General features: G+C 48.2%; 7 protein-coding genes across 7 annotated transcripts; 2 read left to right on the plus strand and 5 right to left on the minus strand.

The window, feature by feature from the left end:
• Positions 1 to 820: 820 nt before the first annotated feature.
• Positions 821 to 1,417, plus strand: UA08_00661 (hypothetical protein; the record flags this gene model as incomplete). The annotated part of the gene is made up of 2 exons (XM_020260492.1): positions 821 to 1,156; positions 1,238 to 1,417. 2 exons carry the CDS (start codon positions 821 to 823, stop codon positions 1,415 to 1,417), a joined length of 516 nt encoding a protein of 171 aa, XP_020124657.1.
• Positions 1,418 to 1,880: 463 nt separating this feature from the next.
• Positions 1,881 to 2,565, minus strand: UA08_00662 (hypothetical protein; the record flags this gene model as incomplete). Its single annotated transcript, XM_020260493.1, has 4 exons — positions 1,881 to 1,958; positions 2,018 to 2,205; positions 2,284 to 2,449; positions 2,503 to 2,565. 4 exons carry the CDS (start codon positions 2,563 to 2,565, stop codon positions 1,881 to 1,883), a joined length of 495 nt encoding a protein of 164 aa, XP_020124660.1.
• Positions 2,566 to 2,935: 370 nt separating this feature from the next.
• On the minus strand, positions 2,936 to 5,714 carry UA08_00663 (hypothetical protein; the record flags this gene model as incomplete). The annotated part of the gene is made up of 3 exons (XM_020260494.1): positions 2,936 to 3,621; positions 3,671 to 3,792; positions 4,084 to 5,714. The coding sequence occupies 3 exons, from the start codon at positions 5,712 to 5,714 to the stop codon at positions 2,936 to 2,938; spliced, it is 2,439 nt and encodes an 812-aa protein (XP_020124659.1).
• Positions 5,715 to 7,230: 1,516 nt separating this feature from the next.
• Positions 7,231 to 8,811, minus strand: UA08_00664 (putative serine-O-acetyltransferase cys2; the record flags this gene model as incomplete). Its single annotated transcript, XM_020260495.1, has 1 exon — positions 7,231 to 8,811. One exon carries the CDS (start codon positions 8,809 to 8,811, stop codon positions 7,231 to 7,233), a length of 1,581 nt encoding a protein of 526 aa, XP_020124654.1.
• Positions 8,812 to 9,662: 851 nt separating this feature from the next.
• On the plus strand, positions 9,663 to 10,745 carry UA08_00665 (hypothetical protein; the record flags this gene model as incomplete). Its single annotated transcript, XM_020260496.1, has 1 exon — positions 9,663 to 10,745. One exon carries the CDS (start codon positions 9,663 to 9,665, stop codon positions 10,743 to 10,745), a length of 1,083 nt encoding a protein of 360 aa, XP_020124653.1.
• Positions 10,746 to 11,676: 931 nt separating this feature from the next.
• UA08_00666 (hypothetical protein) lies at positions 11,677 to 13,078 on the minus strand (the record flags this gene model as incomplete). Its single annotated transcript, XM_020260497.1, has 4 exons — positions 11,677 to 12,399; positions 12,497 to 12,621; positions 12,676 to 12,765; positions 12,820 to 13,078. The coding sequence occupies 4 exons, from the start codon at positions 13,076 to 13,078 to the stop codon at positions 11,677 to 11,679; spliced, it is 1,197 nt and encodes a 398-aa protein (XP_020124656.1).
• A 675-nt stretch (positions 13,079 to 13,753) lies between these two features.
• UA08_00667 (V-type proton ATPase proteolipid subunit 2) lies at positions 13,754 to 14,663 on the minus strand (the record flags this gene model as incomplete). The annotated part of the gene is made up of 8 exons (XM_020260498.1): positions 13,754 to 13,796; positions 13,852 to 13,937; positions 13,993 to 14,077; positions 14,150 to 14,262; positions 14,321 to 14,403; positions 14,468 to 14,480; positions 14,543 to 14,560; positions 14,616 to 14,663. 8 exons carry the CDS (start codon positions 14,661 to 14,663, stop codon positions 13,754 to 13,756), a joined length of 489 nt encoding a protein of 162 aa, XP_020124655.1.
• Positions 14,664 to 15,306: the final 643 nt, after the last annotated feature.

Consider the following 15,306-nt stretch of genomic DNA (forward strand, 5'->3'; position numbering starts at 1 on the left):
TCGTGTAGCCATGGTCACCAATAGAAGTAGAAGCTTCACCTTTTTATGACGCCAACGCTCGCAAGCCTTCCTGTATTTCTTCCGGTCTTGAAAAGACGAAACAGTGGGCCAGGAACACTCCAGGTTCAGACGAAGGCAATTCTGGCAGCGGTCTGCGTGCTCGTCACATTTAACCTAGTGAGTGTAAGCCATGTTTTGAAGCGTGGTAAGGATCGAATGCAATAACATGGCAGTGTTTACCTTTCTCGGCCGACATGTTAGACAGCCTTTCCTGCTGCGAGCCCTGGGGGTTGCGTGTAGCATCGTGGCTGGAGTTCAACTGAGTTGGAGTTAAAAGGGGCTACCTTTTTGCGAATTGAATAAGAGATGAATACATTGCTTTATTTAGGGTCGCAATGCTCGAGAAGAGAAGGATGGATGTTCAAGAGGAGTGGTGGTGCGCTAAAGAATTGCGTTATATACCGCCACAGTCAGATTTCCACCACCAAAACCTTCTTCAATACTTGCACTGATATGAACACCAACACATACATTCTTCTATACCTAACTACAACGACCTGCCTATCCTCGTTTGAACCCAGCCTTATACTACAGTGTCAATGTACCTAGGTACCACTTCCTGCTCGGAGCTCGGAGCAACTCAGGCGTGCAACTCCGACAAAGAATAATGGCAAAAGACCAGCTGCAAAGAAGAAAGCAGCCCCCATTCGAGGCTTCTCCGCCTTTCAGTATTTAATCATTGAAGTCCTGGGCCAGTGTCTACTGTGGTTTGGAACATCATCATCATCATCATCCAAACAGCGATTGACCCACAGCAAACATGTCCTCTCTTCTGAGCCAGCCTCTGGCCATCTCATCCTTCGTCCCGCCTCTCCCACTGCTTGGCCTCATCACCTCCACAAGCGCACTCGTTGTTGCCTATTGCGAGACCATCTTTCTCGGCCCTCTCGCCGACCCCAGTGTCTCGCCAGCTGCGGTTCGCACTGTCTGGCGCAAATGTTTCTTCCCTGGCTTTCTCGCTGTGGCGTCCTCGCGCATTGGAAGTGTCGTTAGCGGAATTGCGGGATATAAAGCTTCGCCGCCGGATTCACCTGCTGCCGTACTGTACACTGCTGGTATTGCATTTACGGTGGCGCATTTTGCTTTCTTGCCTTGGGTATGCTTTCTTTTTTCTCCCCGTGTCATTTACGATGCCATTTTTCTACCACAAACACACTTGTCAAGTCACAACTGACAGGGGGAAAAAAAGGCCTCTGCCGCTCTCGACCCGATTTTGAACGATAAAGCTGAAGCAGATACCAAAGTCCATGAGGGCAATAAGAAATTCATCCGTATCGACAAGGTCCGCACTTTCCTCAGCGAGGCACCTGCGTTCTTGTGTTTCTTGGGAGCGAGCCTGGCCTATCTCCAGATTTGATTGAGCGGGGCCAATGCCCAACCCAGCTTATTTGGGCCAGAATACCCGATTGAGGAGAAACTGGACTGATAGGAAGGGAGTTTGTTTGGAGTTTTAATGCTTAGATTTCAATGGGACATGTCTTATATACGATGGAATGAATATAGTAGAAACTGACTAGTCGAATTGAATGATTGAATGAGACTAAGAGTAGTATAGGTAAAGTTCCCCTTGGTAGTGTCATAAAAAGGTCAATCAACATCAAATGCTTGAAAGAGCGAGTCATCGCGTAATTTCAAAACAAGAATAAGGGGTATTCAGCATCATCAAGGCGGAGAGAATAGAAACTAGAAGGGTATCGAGAAATCGTAATCATGAAGCGTCCACTTTATGTCCATACTTTGTGAAGTCCGGTTAAGGCTTTTGATCGGTATTCGGCTTGCTTCCATCTGTGTTTCACTTATCAAGTGCAGTCAGGATGTGGTTAGACCTGGTACCGTCCATAGACGTAGTTTCCGCGACGAGCACTGCGGCGATCCACACGCCAGACAAAGTAAATGCCCTAGGAAAGGGGATGTTAATGTTAGTTTGAATATGGCACTAGGCGCATTCACGACATACCAGAATACCAGACACAAGCCAGAAAATGGCAGACAAGAAGCTGAAAGCCTCGGCTGCTCTCCAGCGACCACAGATGTCATTGTGAGTGATTCCACCCCAGCTGAAAGCGCCACCGCAATTGATGTCGCCCAAGGCATTGACTAAAAGGCCGAATGAGGCGAACCAAGCGAGCGAGAGAATTATATCAACTAAGATGGGGAGAGAGATGGAAGGTTAGAACTAAAGAGAAGGGAAGAAAGGGGGCATTTCATATTCAGCAAACGTACTGGGCCAGATGAAAAAGGTATGCGCAAATGGTATCAACCAGAGTAGGCCCAGTAGAAGAGATAGGCCCGCTACCACTTCGGTGTAAATCCAGCGGCCTTCCGCCCAGGCGTCGAGGTGGTCGTTGGTCCATTCGTGAAGATAGTATCCGATGATACCGGCAACGACCTGTGAGAGACTTAGAGACTGCACGTAGGGCAGTGGCAGAGGACAGTACTGACGGTAGCACAAGCTAGTTCTGCGACACGCAGGATAACAGAAAAGAGTCGTGAGATGACAGGCATTTTGTTCGGTTACAAGTAGTATTGTGATCTGCTGGGAGCTTTCGGTCACTCGGCTCTTATGGTTGAGGGAAATCCCATGGGGAGGGGATGGGATTTAAGCATGCGTCAGGCAACTTTGGCCTCATTCTCGTTCCGGAACTTGCTCTTGGCATGACGCGAAAAGGCTTCTTGTGGACCAGTCAGGCAGGAGATTTTGATCGCAGACATTGTCGGTGGTGATGGGCGCAAGGGCGTTTGCTTTGAGTAGTTTGGCAGTGGTCGATCATATGCACTCCGCTCCCGACCTACGTCATATTTTATTTATCCTCCGTGTCCAACCAAAGAAATAAAAACACATATGCAATAGTAATATTTAAAATAACAACAATAACTAACGCTTCTTTTTCCCCTGTAGGAACCACTCAAACACATTTTGGAACACCGCCTTACCCCCAGTCTCAATTACGTCACCATGGCAAGGAATAACCCGGTCAAAATCCCACGTGTTGATGCGCGCCACCGACTCGGAGACGCTCTTGCGGTCGTTGGCCGTGATATACCACACAAAGCGCTTGTGCCATGTCGCAGGGGGTGGATTGGCCGAAATCAACGGTGTGAAAAGCTTGGTGAAGATACCCGAGGTAGGCGATTCGCCACTTTGAGAGTATTGTTCGTTTGAGGGAAGATTGAAAATCAGGTCTGCTTGGATCATGGTCTTGCTGGGTTTGTGCAGGAAGACAATCTCCTTGTTGCCATGCCCATCGACGTATTCAATGTCAAACTCCTGGTCGAACTCCTCCGATATATGGATGTCGCGTTTGTTCGCCTTGGTGAGAATATGTTTGAATTCAGTGTTCTTGTGGTCGGGGTGGCCCTGTCGCTTCTCGTACAAACCCTCGGGCGCGATAACCTCGGCGTCAGGGAATGCTTTCTTCCAGGCAGAGAGGTGAATATGATGCTCCATGTCCGGTGCCGCAATGTATTTAATCGTCCCATGCTGCGAAGCAATGGTCTGCTGCACATCGGCGGTAAGCGCCACAGGAGAGACAACGAGCATGTTGCCCGTGGCAAGCCTTACTGCGCCATATTAGTTGCAGGCTTTGAATGTGGGCAGTATGGTAGTTACCAAGAGTAGCTCTTCCGCCGAACTTGATGAGCCCAAACCGCGAAAATGGGACGCTGAAGGTAGTGATCTCGGGGGTGAGCTGCCGGATCACCATGACCTTGTTTGGGTCACCTGGGAATAGTCTAGAGCCCATGGTAGCGAGTTGTAGTGAGTGAATGTGAGTTGTAGTGAAATTTCATTCGGAGTATGACTATGACTATGATGCAACCGCGATGAAGCTTTTCGCCGATTTGGGAAGGCGCAGGCGGACTAGCCCCAATTAGACTTTAGAGCCTGCCTCGGCCCGCCCGCTAGTTCCTCAGGCACCAATCATTCCAATGACGGTTAGCCTCATATAGTACATTATGAGCATATGTCTACTATTCGATTATCCTGAACTACTAGGTGAAGAAACACGATTCAGCTATCTGTACCGTTCATAAATCTCTGCCTCTTTCAACCGTGCTGCAATCAGCTGCAGCACTCTTTCATCATACAGCTCGTCCACAGGCTTGCCGCCTTGAAGGACTTCTCTTTCGTGTCGCACAGCTTCTTCCTTCGTCATACACACTAAATTCCTCCAGTCTAGCGCAATGAACCGTTGACCTTCTTGTTCCCATTGCGGATTGAGCTTGAATCCCGCGGCAGGTGGAAGCCATGGTACGAGGGCTAAGCGTGTTGGCATGCCGCTTATCACGCTCCGTCCGCGCCAAATCTCATCGACCACGAATCCAACCTCTTCTTTGCTAAGGGGAATGCGGATTCCATCGATAGTTTTGTTACCCTCTGCTGCTCTGACCAATCTCTCTATTGTAACTTGGAGCTGTGCAAAAATGTTGTCGATGAGCTTGTTGTTTTTGGCTGCTAGGCTGTAGTCAATGGGATAGCCAGTAACGTCGCATATAACATGGTTAGCTATGGTATAGCCAAAAACAGCAGGCATTGTTCCTAGCACGGGGAGTATGCGAACTCGAAAGTCAGGTAAAACTCCTAGTTCGCCAACCTTCCCCTTCGCAAATTCTTCCTCAGACAAGGGCAACAAAGACGCTTTTCCTGCTCCTGGCTTCTCGGTGGAGAATACTACTGGAATGCCTGAGTTCACTCCTAGTAGACGCAGACGTCGGCGTGTGCTGCGAGACAGCGGATCTTCCATGCTTGCAGAGATATCAGCCACCCCGATGCGTGTCGGGTCGGATTTGCATCCGGCTCCCATGGATGAGATAACTGGTATAGAATGTTGATGGCAATAATGTAACAGCTCAACTTTCGAATCAATATTGTCGATACAATCTATGACATAGTCAGGTTTGTGCACGTCCGGCCCTTCACTAGTCCAAGGTGCCAGCAGTTTGTCCGCAGCACTCGCACCAAAGAGTTCGTTTCGACAATCAAAGTGCACCCATGGTACAATCTGTTCCAATCGCCGTCGGATGCACTGGACCTTAGGTGTACCAACATCTGCCAATGTGGCGAGGGCATGTCTATTCAAGGAGGATAATGTGACTTGATCGAAGTCAATGAGCCGTATTTTAGCCACGCCTGAGCGAGCCAAAGCTGTCGTAGCATGTGAACCTACACCACCACAGCCAACAACAATTACAAAAGACGAGCGAAGTTTTTTCAGACCTTCATCAGTCAAAAAAACACGGTTTCGTGCAAGCTGTTCGAGTATAAGGTCATCATCATAGTCTCCTTGTTGTGCCCGTCGAGCGAGAGCCGCACTGCGCAGATCTTCCTTGCTAAGCGCTGGTACAGAGCCAGCGGTCCCAAATTCTGTAAGGACTTCTGCATGGTGGCGATCATCGATCTCTGGAATCGATGCTTTTAGTTGCTCAACAGCTTCATGTCTTTTCAACGCCTGAAAGCCGAATATGCCTGCGGCAACAGCAACTCCAGATACGACTGCCGCGGCAGCGAGCTGCACATTGTGAGAGCCAGCCTGTCTCTGAAGCCACGAGCTCATGCTCTCTTTATTCTTTCCTTTTTCCAAGCGTTGTTCGTTCGAGTTTTTGCCATAAAATTCCGAATCCGAGGAAGTGTGACGCCTAGGACCTTGATAAGCCATGACAAGAGACATTAGCAAGTTTGTTCATCGTGAAGCAGAACAGACGAACGGTTCTAGTGATGATTTCGAAAGAGAATTACCTGCTCAATGCACTCAATCGCTGCAAGTCATTCTATAGGACCACGACAGCAAATTTGATCACGTGCTGATATGACGCTGGCGGCTTTCAAATAGATCAACTTAGCACAATAAACTCACATGATCTGGTCCCATAGCTCGGTCCGACAATAATCCAGCTCGGCTAGCCTTTTTCTCGACTTCCCATCGTTTGTGTTCCTTTCTCTTCTTCTCTTGTCGACAACACGAGCACACAACCTTTTCAAAAAGACTGTGCACGTCTCAGTGATGAAAATCTTCACATGAGCCTTTGACACTTTGGTCCGGGAAAAGTGACCACATGGACTTTATCCCCAGTCTCGTACACGGCCGGTGGAAGAAGACGTGTCAAAATGTGGTTGATGCAGGTGAACAGAAATCTGAGAGCCACATACAGTCTAAATATTTTCTTTTGTCCTCGCTTCTTCTATATATCTTGTCGACCACTCCAACCGCCTATTTATCGACATGAACCTTGCAGATGCGTTGGTTGGCGTGACCATTTAATGCTGGTGGTCCAGTTTCAACCTTCGACTTTTGCTTAGTCTCATGAACTGCGTACTCTTTTTTTGTTACACTACTCAGCCACTCTCACAGCGTCGAAACAATCCCAGTGATGCCTTATATGATGACCTATATTCTTAGGACACCTCGGAGACAAGGTACTGCGGTACTTGATGCTCCGCGTGTTGCCTCATTCGAGGTAGCCGCGTGCAGCAGGTCTTTGACGAGCCTTTACCCAAAGGTAGTTTTCAATCTGAACAGGCTAGGGAAAGTTTTATGTCTACATTATCCTCTAGTTTCCCTGATTTTGTTGAAATAGAAAATACTAACTCGATGACTTGTGGCGATTGCAAGAATAATACCATGGGGCCATCGGCGACTCATCATTTACAGATATAATTGCTCGGCTTTAGCATCCTCTTCATGTTGTTAATGGATTCAGTCGATGTCTATAACTAATCACTATCTACTTTGATTTTCCAATCTTACGACATAATCTTCCCTACTATTTTCTATTCCTTATATCATTATCCCTTTCACACATCCACTTACATGTTACCCAGTGATGACGACTTAGTATCCAAAAGCCAAAGTCGAGGTATCCGGCATCTCAAAGTATTGCTTCATATTAATAACCATGCCTGGAAGCCAATGCGAACCAGAGAGCTAATCTGAGGGTAACATTGATCAAATGTATATCATCTATTCCTTGTGTATTTGCTCAGAAACGTCGCTTTGTAGTGTGCAATCGCCTTGCTAGATTTATCAATACATTGAGGAGAAAAGAGATATACATCAAGGGAAAGAAAAACGCCTTCGATGCGATGCTAGAATACAACTATGTTATATATACAAACGATTAATATGATCAGGACACTTCTGCGGAGAATTCCTATAGATCTGGTACTGGCATCCTTCAACCCAGAAACTTGCCAACTCTCCCTCCGATATTGTTGAGATCTAGCAAAAACGTATCGTGCCCAAAAAGTGAGATGTCTTCGCCAAGTTCCACATGCTCAACTTTCTGATTTCCAGCCGCCCGCAAGGTTTCTGCAATCTCTCGCTGCTGCCACGCTGGGAAGAGAATGTCACTCGCAACGCCCATCACAAGGACGGGGTGGTCTTTTAATGGAGACATGCCTAGAACAAGATCTTGCGGCGGTCCTACCGTCAAGTCACCGGTTGCTCGCTCATTCATTGGTGTCACAGATGCGACCGCAGAGGGTTGCTCTTCATATGGTTTCTCTGGCAGGGTTAAGCTGCAGGACGCATCATTTCGCTCGATATTCCCGCTGGCAATGCTATTTTTACTGCTTTCTCTTCTTTCTCGAGTCATTTCTTGGTTGGAGCGACCAAGATCAAAAAGATCCATGGCCTTTGAGACGTATAGCAAGCTGTTTGCATCATATTCAAGACAAAATTTCTCCCCTGCATGATCTAGATAGGTCTCAATCAGGAAGTCTGGGCAAAGAGCTGGCTGTTTGCTGGGATCAGCGCGTTTCCTCCCAAATCGCTTCTCCCATTCAGGCCCACTTCGGTAGGTGACAGTAGCAATCTCTCGGGCCAGTTTCATCCCCGAGTGAGGAGGAATCGAATCGTAGTAGAAGCCTCGTTGCCAGTTGGGATCCATCATGAGAACTTGCCGCTGGGTATGACGCATGGCAATACTGTATGGATGGCTGCGTGCGCATCCACTGATGCTGACTATCTTTCCAATTCTCCCTGGGAAGAGTATGCCCGCCGCCAAACTCTGCATTCCTCCCATACTGGAACCAACTGACGCGTGCAGCTTTTCGATTCCCAGTGAGTCCAGCAGTCTAAACTGTGCCCGTACCATGTCCTCGATTGTCAAGATAGGAAATCGCGTTGCGTATCGTTTGGAATCTGACGGGTCGGTGGATGAAGGACCTGTGCTCCCGTAGCAGCCACCGATCACGTTTGTGCAGATAACATAGAATTTGTTCGTATCTAACGGACCTCCGGGGCCAATAAACCTTTCCCACCAGCCATTCTTTGGGTTGGAAGGTGTACTGTGAGCATGACTCGACGCAGAGAGACCGGTATGAAGAAGAATTGCATTGCTCTTATCGGCATTTAGGGTGCCCCAAGTCTCATAAGCAATGTCAAATTCAGGAAGCACACCGCCCCAATCAAGCAAGAGGGGCTTTTTACAGTGAAAGTTCTCGTGATTCCCGGTAGTGTATGAGGGTTCCGGGCCGGAACTCAGCGACCGTGCTGATAATGACGCAGATTTAGCTTCTTGGGCATCAAGACAAGGAAATGACATGGCAGGATTCGACGAGTCTGTTTGCTGATCGCGGACTGCAATCGATTGGGTCCAGCGACGTGATTTATAGTTGCCGATTATACCGCATTGCTTCGGTGACAATATCTGCGGTCTGTGTTTGATGAGAGATGCGATATCAGTATGCTGCGCAAGCCTTGACGTCCGCAAGCTCGAGGATGCTGCACGCGCGGCGCCTCCGAGAGAGTTCATCCTTCGCAACCGAGGGGATTCAGATGGTGATTGCTATGATGCATGTTCAAACTTCCTGACGCCCGAAAAAAGCCTCCGCAGACTCCCCGCACATCGCGGCTTCTCCAAAGCACGCCATGCCGCGGCTCTCTGATTGGTCTATGCAGCTCACCGCTTCCATTACACCACCTGCAAGCCTCAGGCAACGAACGCCTTTTTCTCCTTGCAACGCTCTCTTCATTTGCTTCACTTTGATTCTGTATTTATTTCTATCGCTTCTCTGGGAGGCCCGTGGAAGGCGACTGCGAGGGTCGTGACACGCCTGCATCCGCACGTGCACTCCGGCTAACAGTGGCCTGAAACGCTCATTTTTATGGATGACGCGGCTTTCACATAGGATGGCAGACTCCCGCATGCGGCCACCGTTGTATACGTACTCCAACGAGAAAATTCGATGTTACCTTAATTACTCGCTAGAGCGCGCCGGTCAACGTTGACGAAACGAATACGCGAGCATCATAACTGATACCTGTGACAGTTGGTCGCTATTAAGCGCGCAAAGACTCGGCTCCACCCGAACTACCGGACACCAAATCAATCTTCCCAAACCTCCAGACGACATCCGTGGTAGCAATCCTGCCAGACGCTGCCATTTTCATCGCCCTATCTTCTATATCCTCTATATTCTTTTCTGCTGCTATCGCTATCGTCATCATTTCTGACATGACTATGCACTCATTGTGAAGGTCTGAGTGCGACGACGACTCCCGCCGTTCGTATTCTTGAACAAATAAGGTCGGAGCGAGTTCGTTGATTTCATTATTGCAAGCCTTCAGATAACGAACAGATACTATCCGGCGAAGAATTCTAAAATGGCTGCCGTTCCCGTCCGTCGCGCCGCTATTGTCTTCGTGCTGCTCGTGAGCGTCATCTTACTTCTCCGGTCCTTCTCAACCTCGGCGCAAGACGCACATTACCAAGATGAGAGGCCACTGCGCATTCCACCCCAGGCAAGGGGCCAAGCGAGGTCCTCATCATCACAGGTCGCAGTTGGAGACGCCGCAGGCCTCTCACTTCTGGAACGCCTACGGTTCCAGTATCCGTATGATCTCGACAGCAAGTTCCCCGCATACATATGGCAGACATGGAAATATTCGCCCGACTCCCGTTCATTCCCAAGCCATCTTCGCTCATTAGAAGAATCATGGACCTCGCTAAACCCAGACTTCGCCCACGAAGTAGTCTCGGACCAGTCGGCGGAACATCTGGTCCAATACCTCTATGGCGCCATTCCTGAAGTCGTCGAGGCATACAATTCCATGCCTGTACCGGTTTTGAAGGCTGATCTATTTCGCTACCTGATTTTGTTGGCGCGTGGAGGAATATATTCAGATATGGACACGCAGGCGCTGAAGTCGGCTATTGACTGGCTTCCAGATGATATGGACCCATTGTCGGTTGGCCTCGTGGTTGGAATTGAAGCTGATCCTGACCGGCCTGATTGGCATAAATGGTACTCGAGAAGAATTCAGTTCTGCCAGTGGACTATCCAAGCCAAGCCGGGCCATCCTGTTCTTCGCGATATAGTGGCCACTATCGTCGAGGACACTCTGCGAATGAAGCGAAAGGGCATCCTGACCATGTCTAAGATGGACAAGTCAATAGTGGAATTCACCGGTCCTGCAGTTTGGACTGATGCTGTGTTCCGCTACTTCAATAATGCCGAATACTTTCAGAGCGAAGAGCCCCGCAATGTCACATATGCAGACTTCACGCATCTGACTGTACAGAAGAAAGTTGGTGATGTCGCAGTTCTTCCAATTACCAGCTTTAGCCCAGGAGTCAATCAGATGGGTGCTGGGGGCCTGGAACACCCTCTAGCCTTTGTCAGCCATCAGTTCGAAGGTAATTTGTACTCCTTAATCTCCGCTACTGTCATGTTTGAGCAAGACTAAATATTTCTTCTCAGGATCCTGGAAACCTGCGAACGAGCGCATTTTTTAAACCAAAAAGAAACCTCTCTATAATAACTTAAAATATACAGGCTTGCATATATATGCACATGTAATTGACATGTATATATATACATTTCGGTGTGGACGTTTATTGTATATCGCTCTCCCTGTTTTGTCTTCAACCATCCGTGTAGAAAGATCTAATACCTCTTTTTTTTTTTTTTTTTTTTTTTTTTGATCGGCGATTTATTCTCAGCAGCGCATTATCATGGTGTTCTTTTTGGGTGTGATATACTATCTTTTTTCCCCCTTTCTTTCTTGACTTCTCCCTAAGGTGGTGGGATGGTCAAGATCTTGTTGATTGATTGGTCCTGGATGTTTGATGTATCAGAAAATGGACAAACATCTATGTGCTGCATGTGGACGTTTGAACGAAATTTGTCTATATAGACTCATGTAGAAATGTCTTATGTGTTACAATATACTAATTGCATTGAATTTCCTCTTCGACTCATCGGCATTATCTGGTTTGAATTATATAGCATTGGAACACACGGAGCTAGTTAGGCATGAAGATAGGGAATTTCGTATTCATATGAACGCCTTTCTTTGTGAGAATCAATAGCATCCGGATATGGGTATAGTAACGGTCTTATATAGTTTTCAGATAATGATGGTCCACTGAGAGCAAGACACATCTTCCTAGAAATCAAGAAAAACAACAGACGGAGAATGAGAATCATTAAAAGAGTACATATGTGTTAAAGATGAAAAAAAAAATATTATGTTCAGCTCATTTTTTCATGGGTATAATTCGCTCATGGTAGGTGAGTAATAATCGGACAAGGAAGAGGTCGATGATCATACCTCAAAGAAAAAAAAGAGGATATCCATAAACGAAAGTCAAAGTTTGTTGAAGAGGTAGGGAGAATCAAAAATCACCAAAAAGTGGCTCGTACTTCTCCCTCATGTCAGTAGTATAGACTTCTAGTTGGTGAGGATCTGGCGGAGGAGGATATTCCTCAAAGTTAGCTGCATCAGCTGCATGTTGCACACGTGGGAGGATGGGTCCCTGCACACGCCGATGGTAGAGGTCGTCCCATTTAATGCCATCAAACCAAGGATGAGACTTGACTCGTTTTGAGCCTCCCTGGATATAGCCTAGGCGCTGCGTCACATCGGTTTTGCACAGTTGTGAGATGATATCTCTCGCGGCGATGCTCATACCGTGTGGAAAGCGAAGACGGCCTTGGACAATCTGTTCGTACAGCCGCATGACATTCTGATCCCAGAATGGAGGCTGTCCGACCAAGAACTCATATATCAAAACCCCAAGCGCCCACCAGTCCACAGCAAGGCCATGTCCACTGTTGTGAATGACCTCTGGCGCTAAATAATCTGGAGTTCCGCAAAGGGTATACGTTTCACGGTTACCCACTTGCTTTGCAAATCCAAAGTCAACCAACTTGATGTGCCCGTTAGTATCGAGAAGTATATTCTCGGGCTTTAGGTCGCGGTATGCAACGCCCTGCGCATTGTGTAGATACTCTATGGTCATCGTGATTTCTGCAGCATAGAATCTAGCCGTCGCCTCACTGAACGTCCGTGCACGTCGTAAATAACTGAAGATCTCGCCGCCAGGGCAGTAATCCAACTTTGAATGATGTTAGCTTTTCTTTTTATGAATATTTTGTCAAATGGGAAGAGAAAAGAAAGATGTATTCTTAAATTCACGGCATTTGCGAACATACCAGCATGTACAGAGACTGATCGTCTGCAAATGTAGTGACCAAGGTTGTGATAAAAGGATATCCAGCCACTGCAGCTAATGTTTTTCGTTCATTACGAACATGCTCAACTTGTTTGAGTTTGATGACTAGATCCATTCATAGCGTCAGCCGGTTGCTTTGGTGCGTAGAGAGATTCATACCATCTGCTTTGCGGAGCACCTTCAATGCGTAGACATTGTCATTTTTGGGTTCATTCTTGAAACGTGTAAGCCAGACACGCGCAAAGGTACCTAGATCATCGGATTAGTTCCGCATTCGAACTTTTCGTTCGCGAGTTGACATACCTGTCCCCAGTGTCTTGACCAGCTCGAAATCATCCACCTGCAGATTGCGGCTTGACCGGCCCAGGGATGCAATGGGAAATTCGGCAGAGTCCCTAGTTGACTCGCTTTTGATCTTAGAGGGAGGAACAACATGGTGTTTCTCTTGTGTCTCGGGCTCGTGAATGTCTTCCGGCTTTACCGGCTGCCGTTGAGGTACGATTATCTGAGATTTTGTCGGCTCGGATTTACGTATCGTGGGTTCGACTGTATCCGTAGTCATCTTGATAACTGCAGATCATCGCTTAGTCCCAAGCACGTATACCACAGTTCGTAGAAAGACAAGAGAATGCACGCAGGTAAAACGGCCAGTTCGTCGTTGCCGCAAGATCTACACGGTCTCCGAGATGTTGGGCGGGAGAATCGGAAGCATGTGGTACTAAACGAGTGCGCATTCAATTCACTAAGGACGTCCGGTGTATATCCACGAGATCGCGGTCGAATGCCGAATGAATATTCTGAACAGTTGTCCTCGACAGGCAGTTCTGCTGAGGGGGTCGTCCATGGTCCCCCGCAGATACTAGGTTAAGGTCCGCGCTCTCTGACGTTATCTTAGCGGGGCCCCGTCTTCGATTGGCTGGTTACTCCCAACGCTGTGCTATAACTACGGAAAGGATGGAATTACAATCAACGCGACAAATAGCTTGACCGTTGGATTCGGTGGTACATATAACTAGCAGTGTACAGCCATTTTGCAGGTGCGCTGTCGGCAAACGAGCCGCAACCGGAAAGGCAGATAGTTCATGAAGATCAGGAAGATATATCTCGCATCTCCCAGCGCGCAATAAAACCAAGAGTTTTCAGACAGACCACACGTAGCTGTTCAGGATTATAGACTAGCAGGCTCTTGTGGACGTGGGTTCTCCTATAAGGTATACGGGTTTGTAGAGCGAGTAGTCTAGCCGCCGCTGCGCGAGTTGAGGATAAGGCCGACAATTAGACTTTGCTCGTGTTAGTCTCAATGCTCCAGTGACCCTTTGCTGGGGCTCGACATACCCATAAAGTCCGAGAACCTCTCCGAAAATCAAAATCAAGATCATTCCAACGTATACTCGTGACTGCTGCATATAAGAGCGAACACCCTACAGAGTAATTATTAGTCGACCAAATCGAACTCGCAGCTCAGGTCATTCTCACAGCGTCTCCCACGATTCCAATAGCATAGCCAGCGGCTATCCCAGCCAGACCAACCGACAGCCCAGACGCAAGGTGCATGAAGCTTCTATAGTTGCGCAGAGATTATTAGTAACAGGGATCATTCAATCAAGGATACAATGAGACCAGACAAACGCACGTGTAAAGACTGATATTCTGGGAAGGAGGAGGGTTCATCGCCCCGGATATGAGCACTGCGATGACCAAACCGTAGACTGCAATGATACCGGACATGACAACGGGGATCAACGACTATCCTCGATTAGCCTAAGCACGCTTTCCTCGAGGGGAACATATAATGAATATATACCCTCATGATTAAGTCGGGCCTATATTGTCCAACTCCCGCAATACCAATGCCCGACTTTGCAGTCCCGTACGCCGCGCCCATTGCTGTGATTTGTAAGTGAATTGCGACTTTGAATGAAGAGGCTTGGTGGGTTTTTGTTTTACGTACACCCGAAGATCATCTGCGAGAACGTGAATGTGAGCAAATTGTCAAAATTGATATTCTTGGAGAAGGGGGACTCACTGCGGCTGCCACTCCTGCCTTTGGGTTATGGTTAGCACGCCAGATCTCAGATAGGCCATGACAGTAGACGTACGAAGGAGAAGAACGGCGCAAACTTGGGCGAGTATTCGCTATCCGTCATCTTGACAGGCTAGATTGGGCAGAGGCAGGTTCACGGCTACCTTGCCAGGCAGCGTTTCGGAGGAGCAATCGGCCACCCGGCTGCTTCCAAAAAAGTCGAAGAAAGAGAGAGAGAGAAAGAATGGAAGAAAGACGGCGCGACTAGTGATTATAATATGCTCAATGGCACAGCGACTCACAGCTGGTGTTGCGTGGTGCGTTCAAGTGGACGGAGGTGCGACGTTTGGTTTGGTTTGGTTTGGTTTGGCAGAACTTCCAAATTGCTTGTTGCGGCCTGCCGTAGTCGCCGTTGCGCGATGAGTGGGCGGTGGCGGTCTTTCCGGCTCGCCCAGGCGGTCCAAGAGTTGGTAACCCAACACAACCACCTCCGTTCCGTGCCTGCTTCATCCACGACCACCCACAGAAACCTCGCATCCTTGGTCTCTCGCGCCTCTTGTCCCCCTGAGACTCCCGGCTGGTGTTTCCATTGAGCCTCCTATCCCCGGTGGCGAAGGATGCGGAGGGTATGACTGCAGGGGCCCTGTTCCACGCCCAAGTCTCCTTGCACCCTCGTCGGTTAGCCGATTCGGTACTCCCATCACCAGAAATCACCATACAGTATAGTACCTAATCAAGACTTGCGGCAACTCGGGGCCTTGTGCTCA

Source organism: Talaromyces atroroseus (genome assembly GCF_001907595.1).
Source record: "Talaromyces atroroseus strain IBT 11181 chromosome Unknown scaffold_0, whole genome shotgun sequence".
Taxonomy (NCBI): domain Eukaryota; kingdom Fungi; phylum Ascomycota; class Eurotiomycetes; order Eurotiales; family Trichocomaceae; genus Talaromyces; species Talaromyces atroroseus.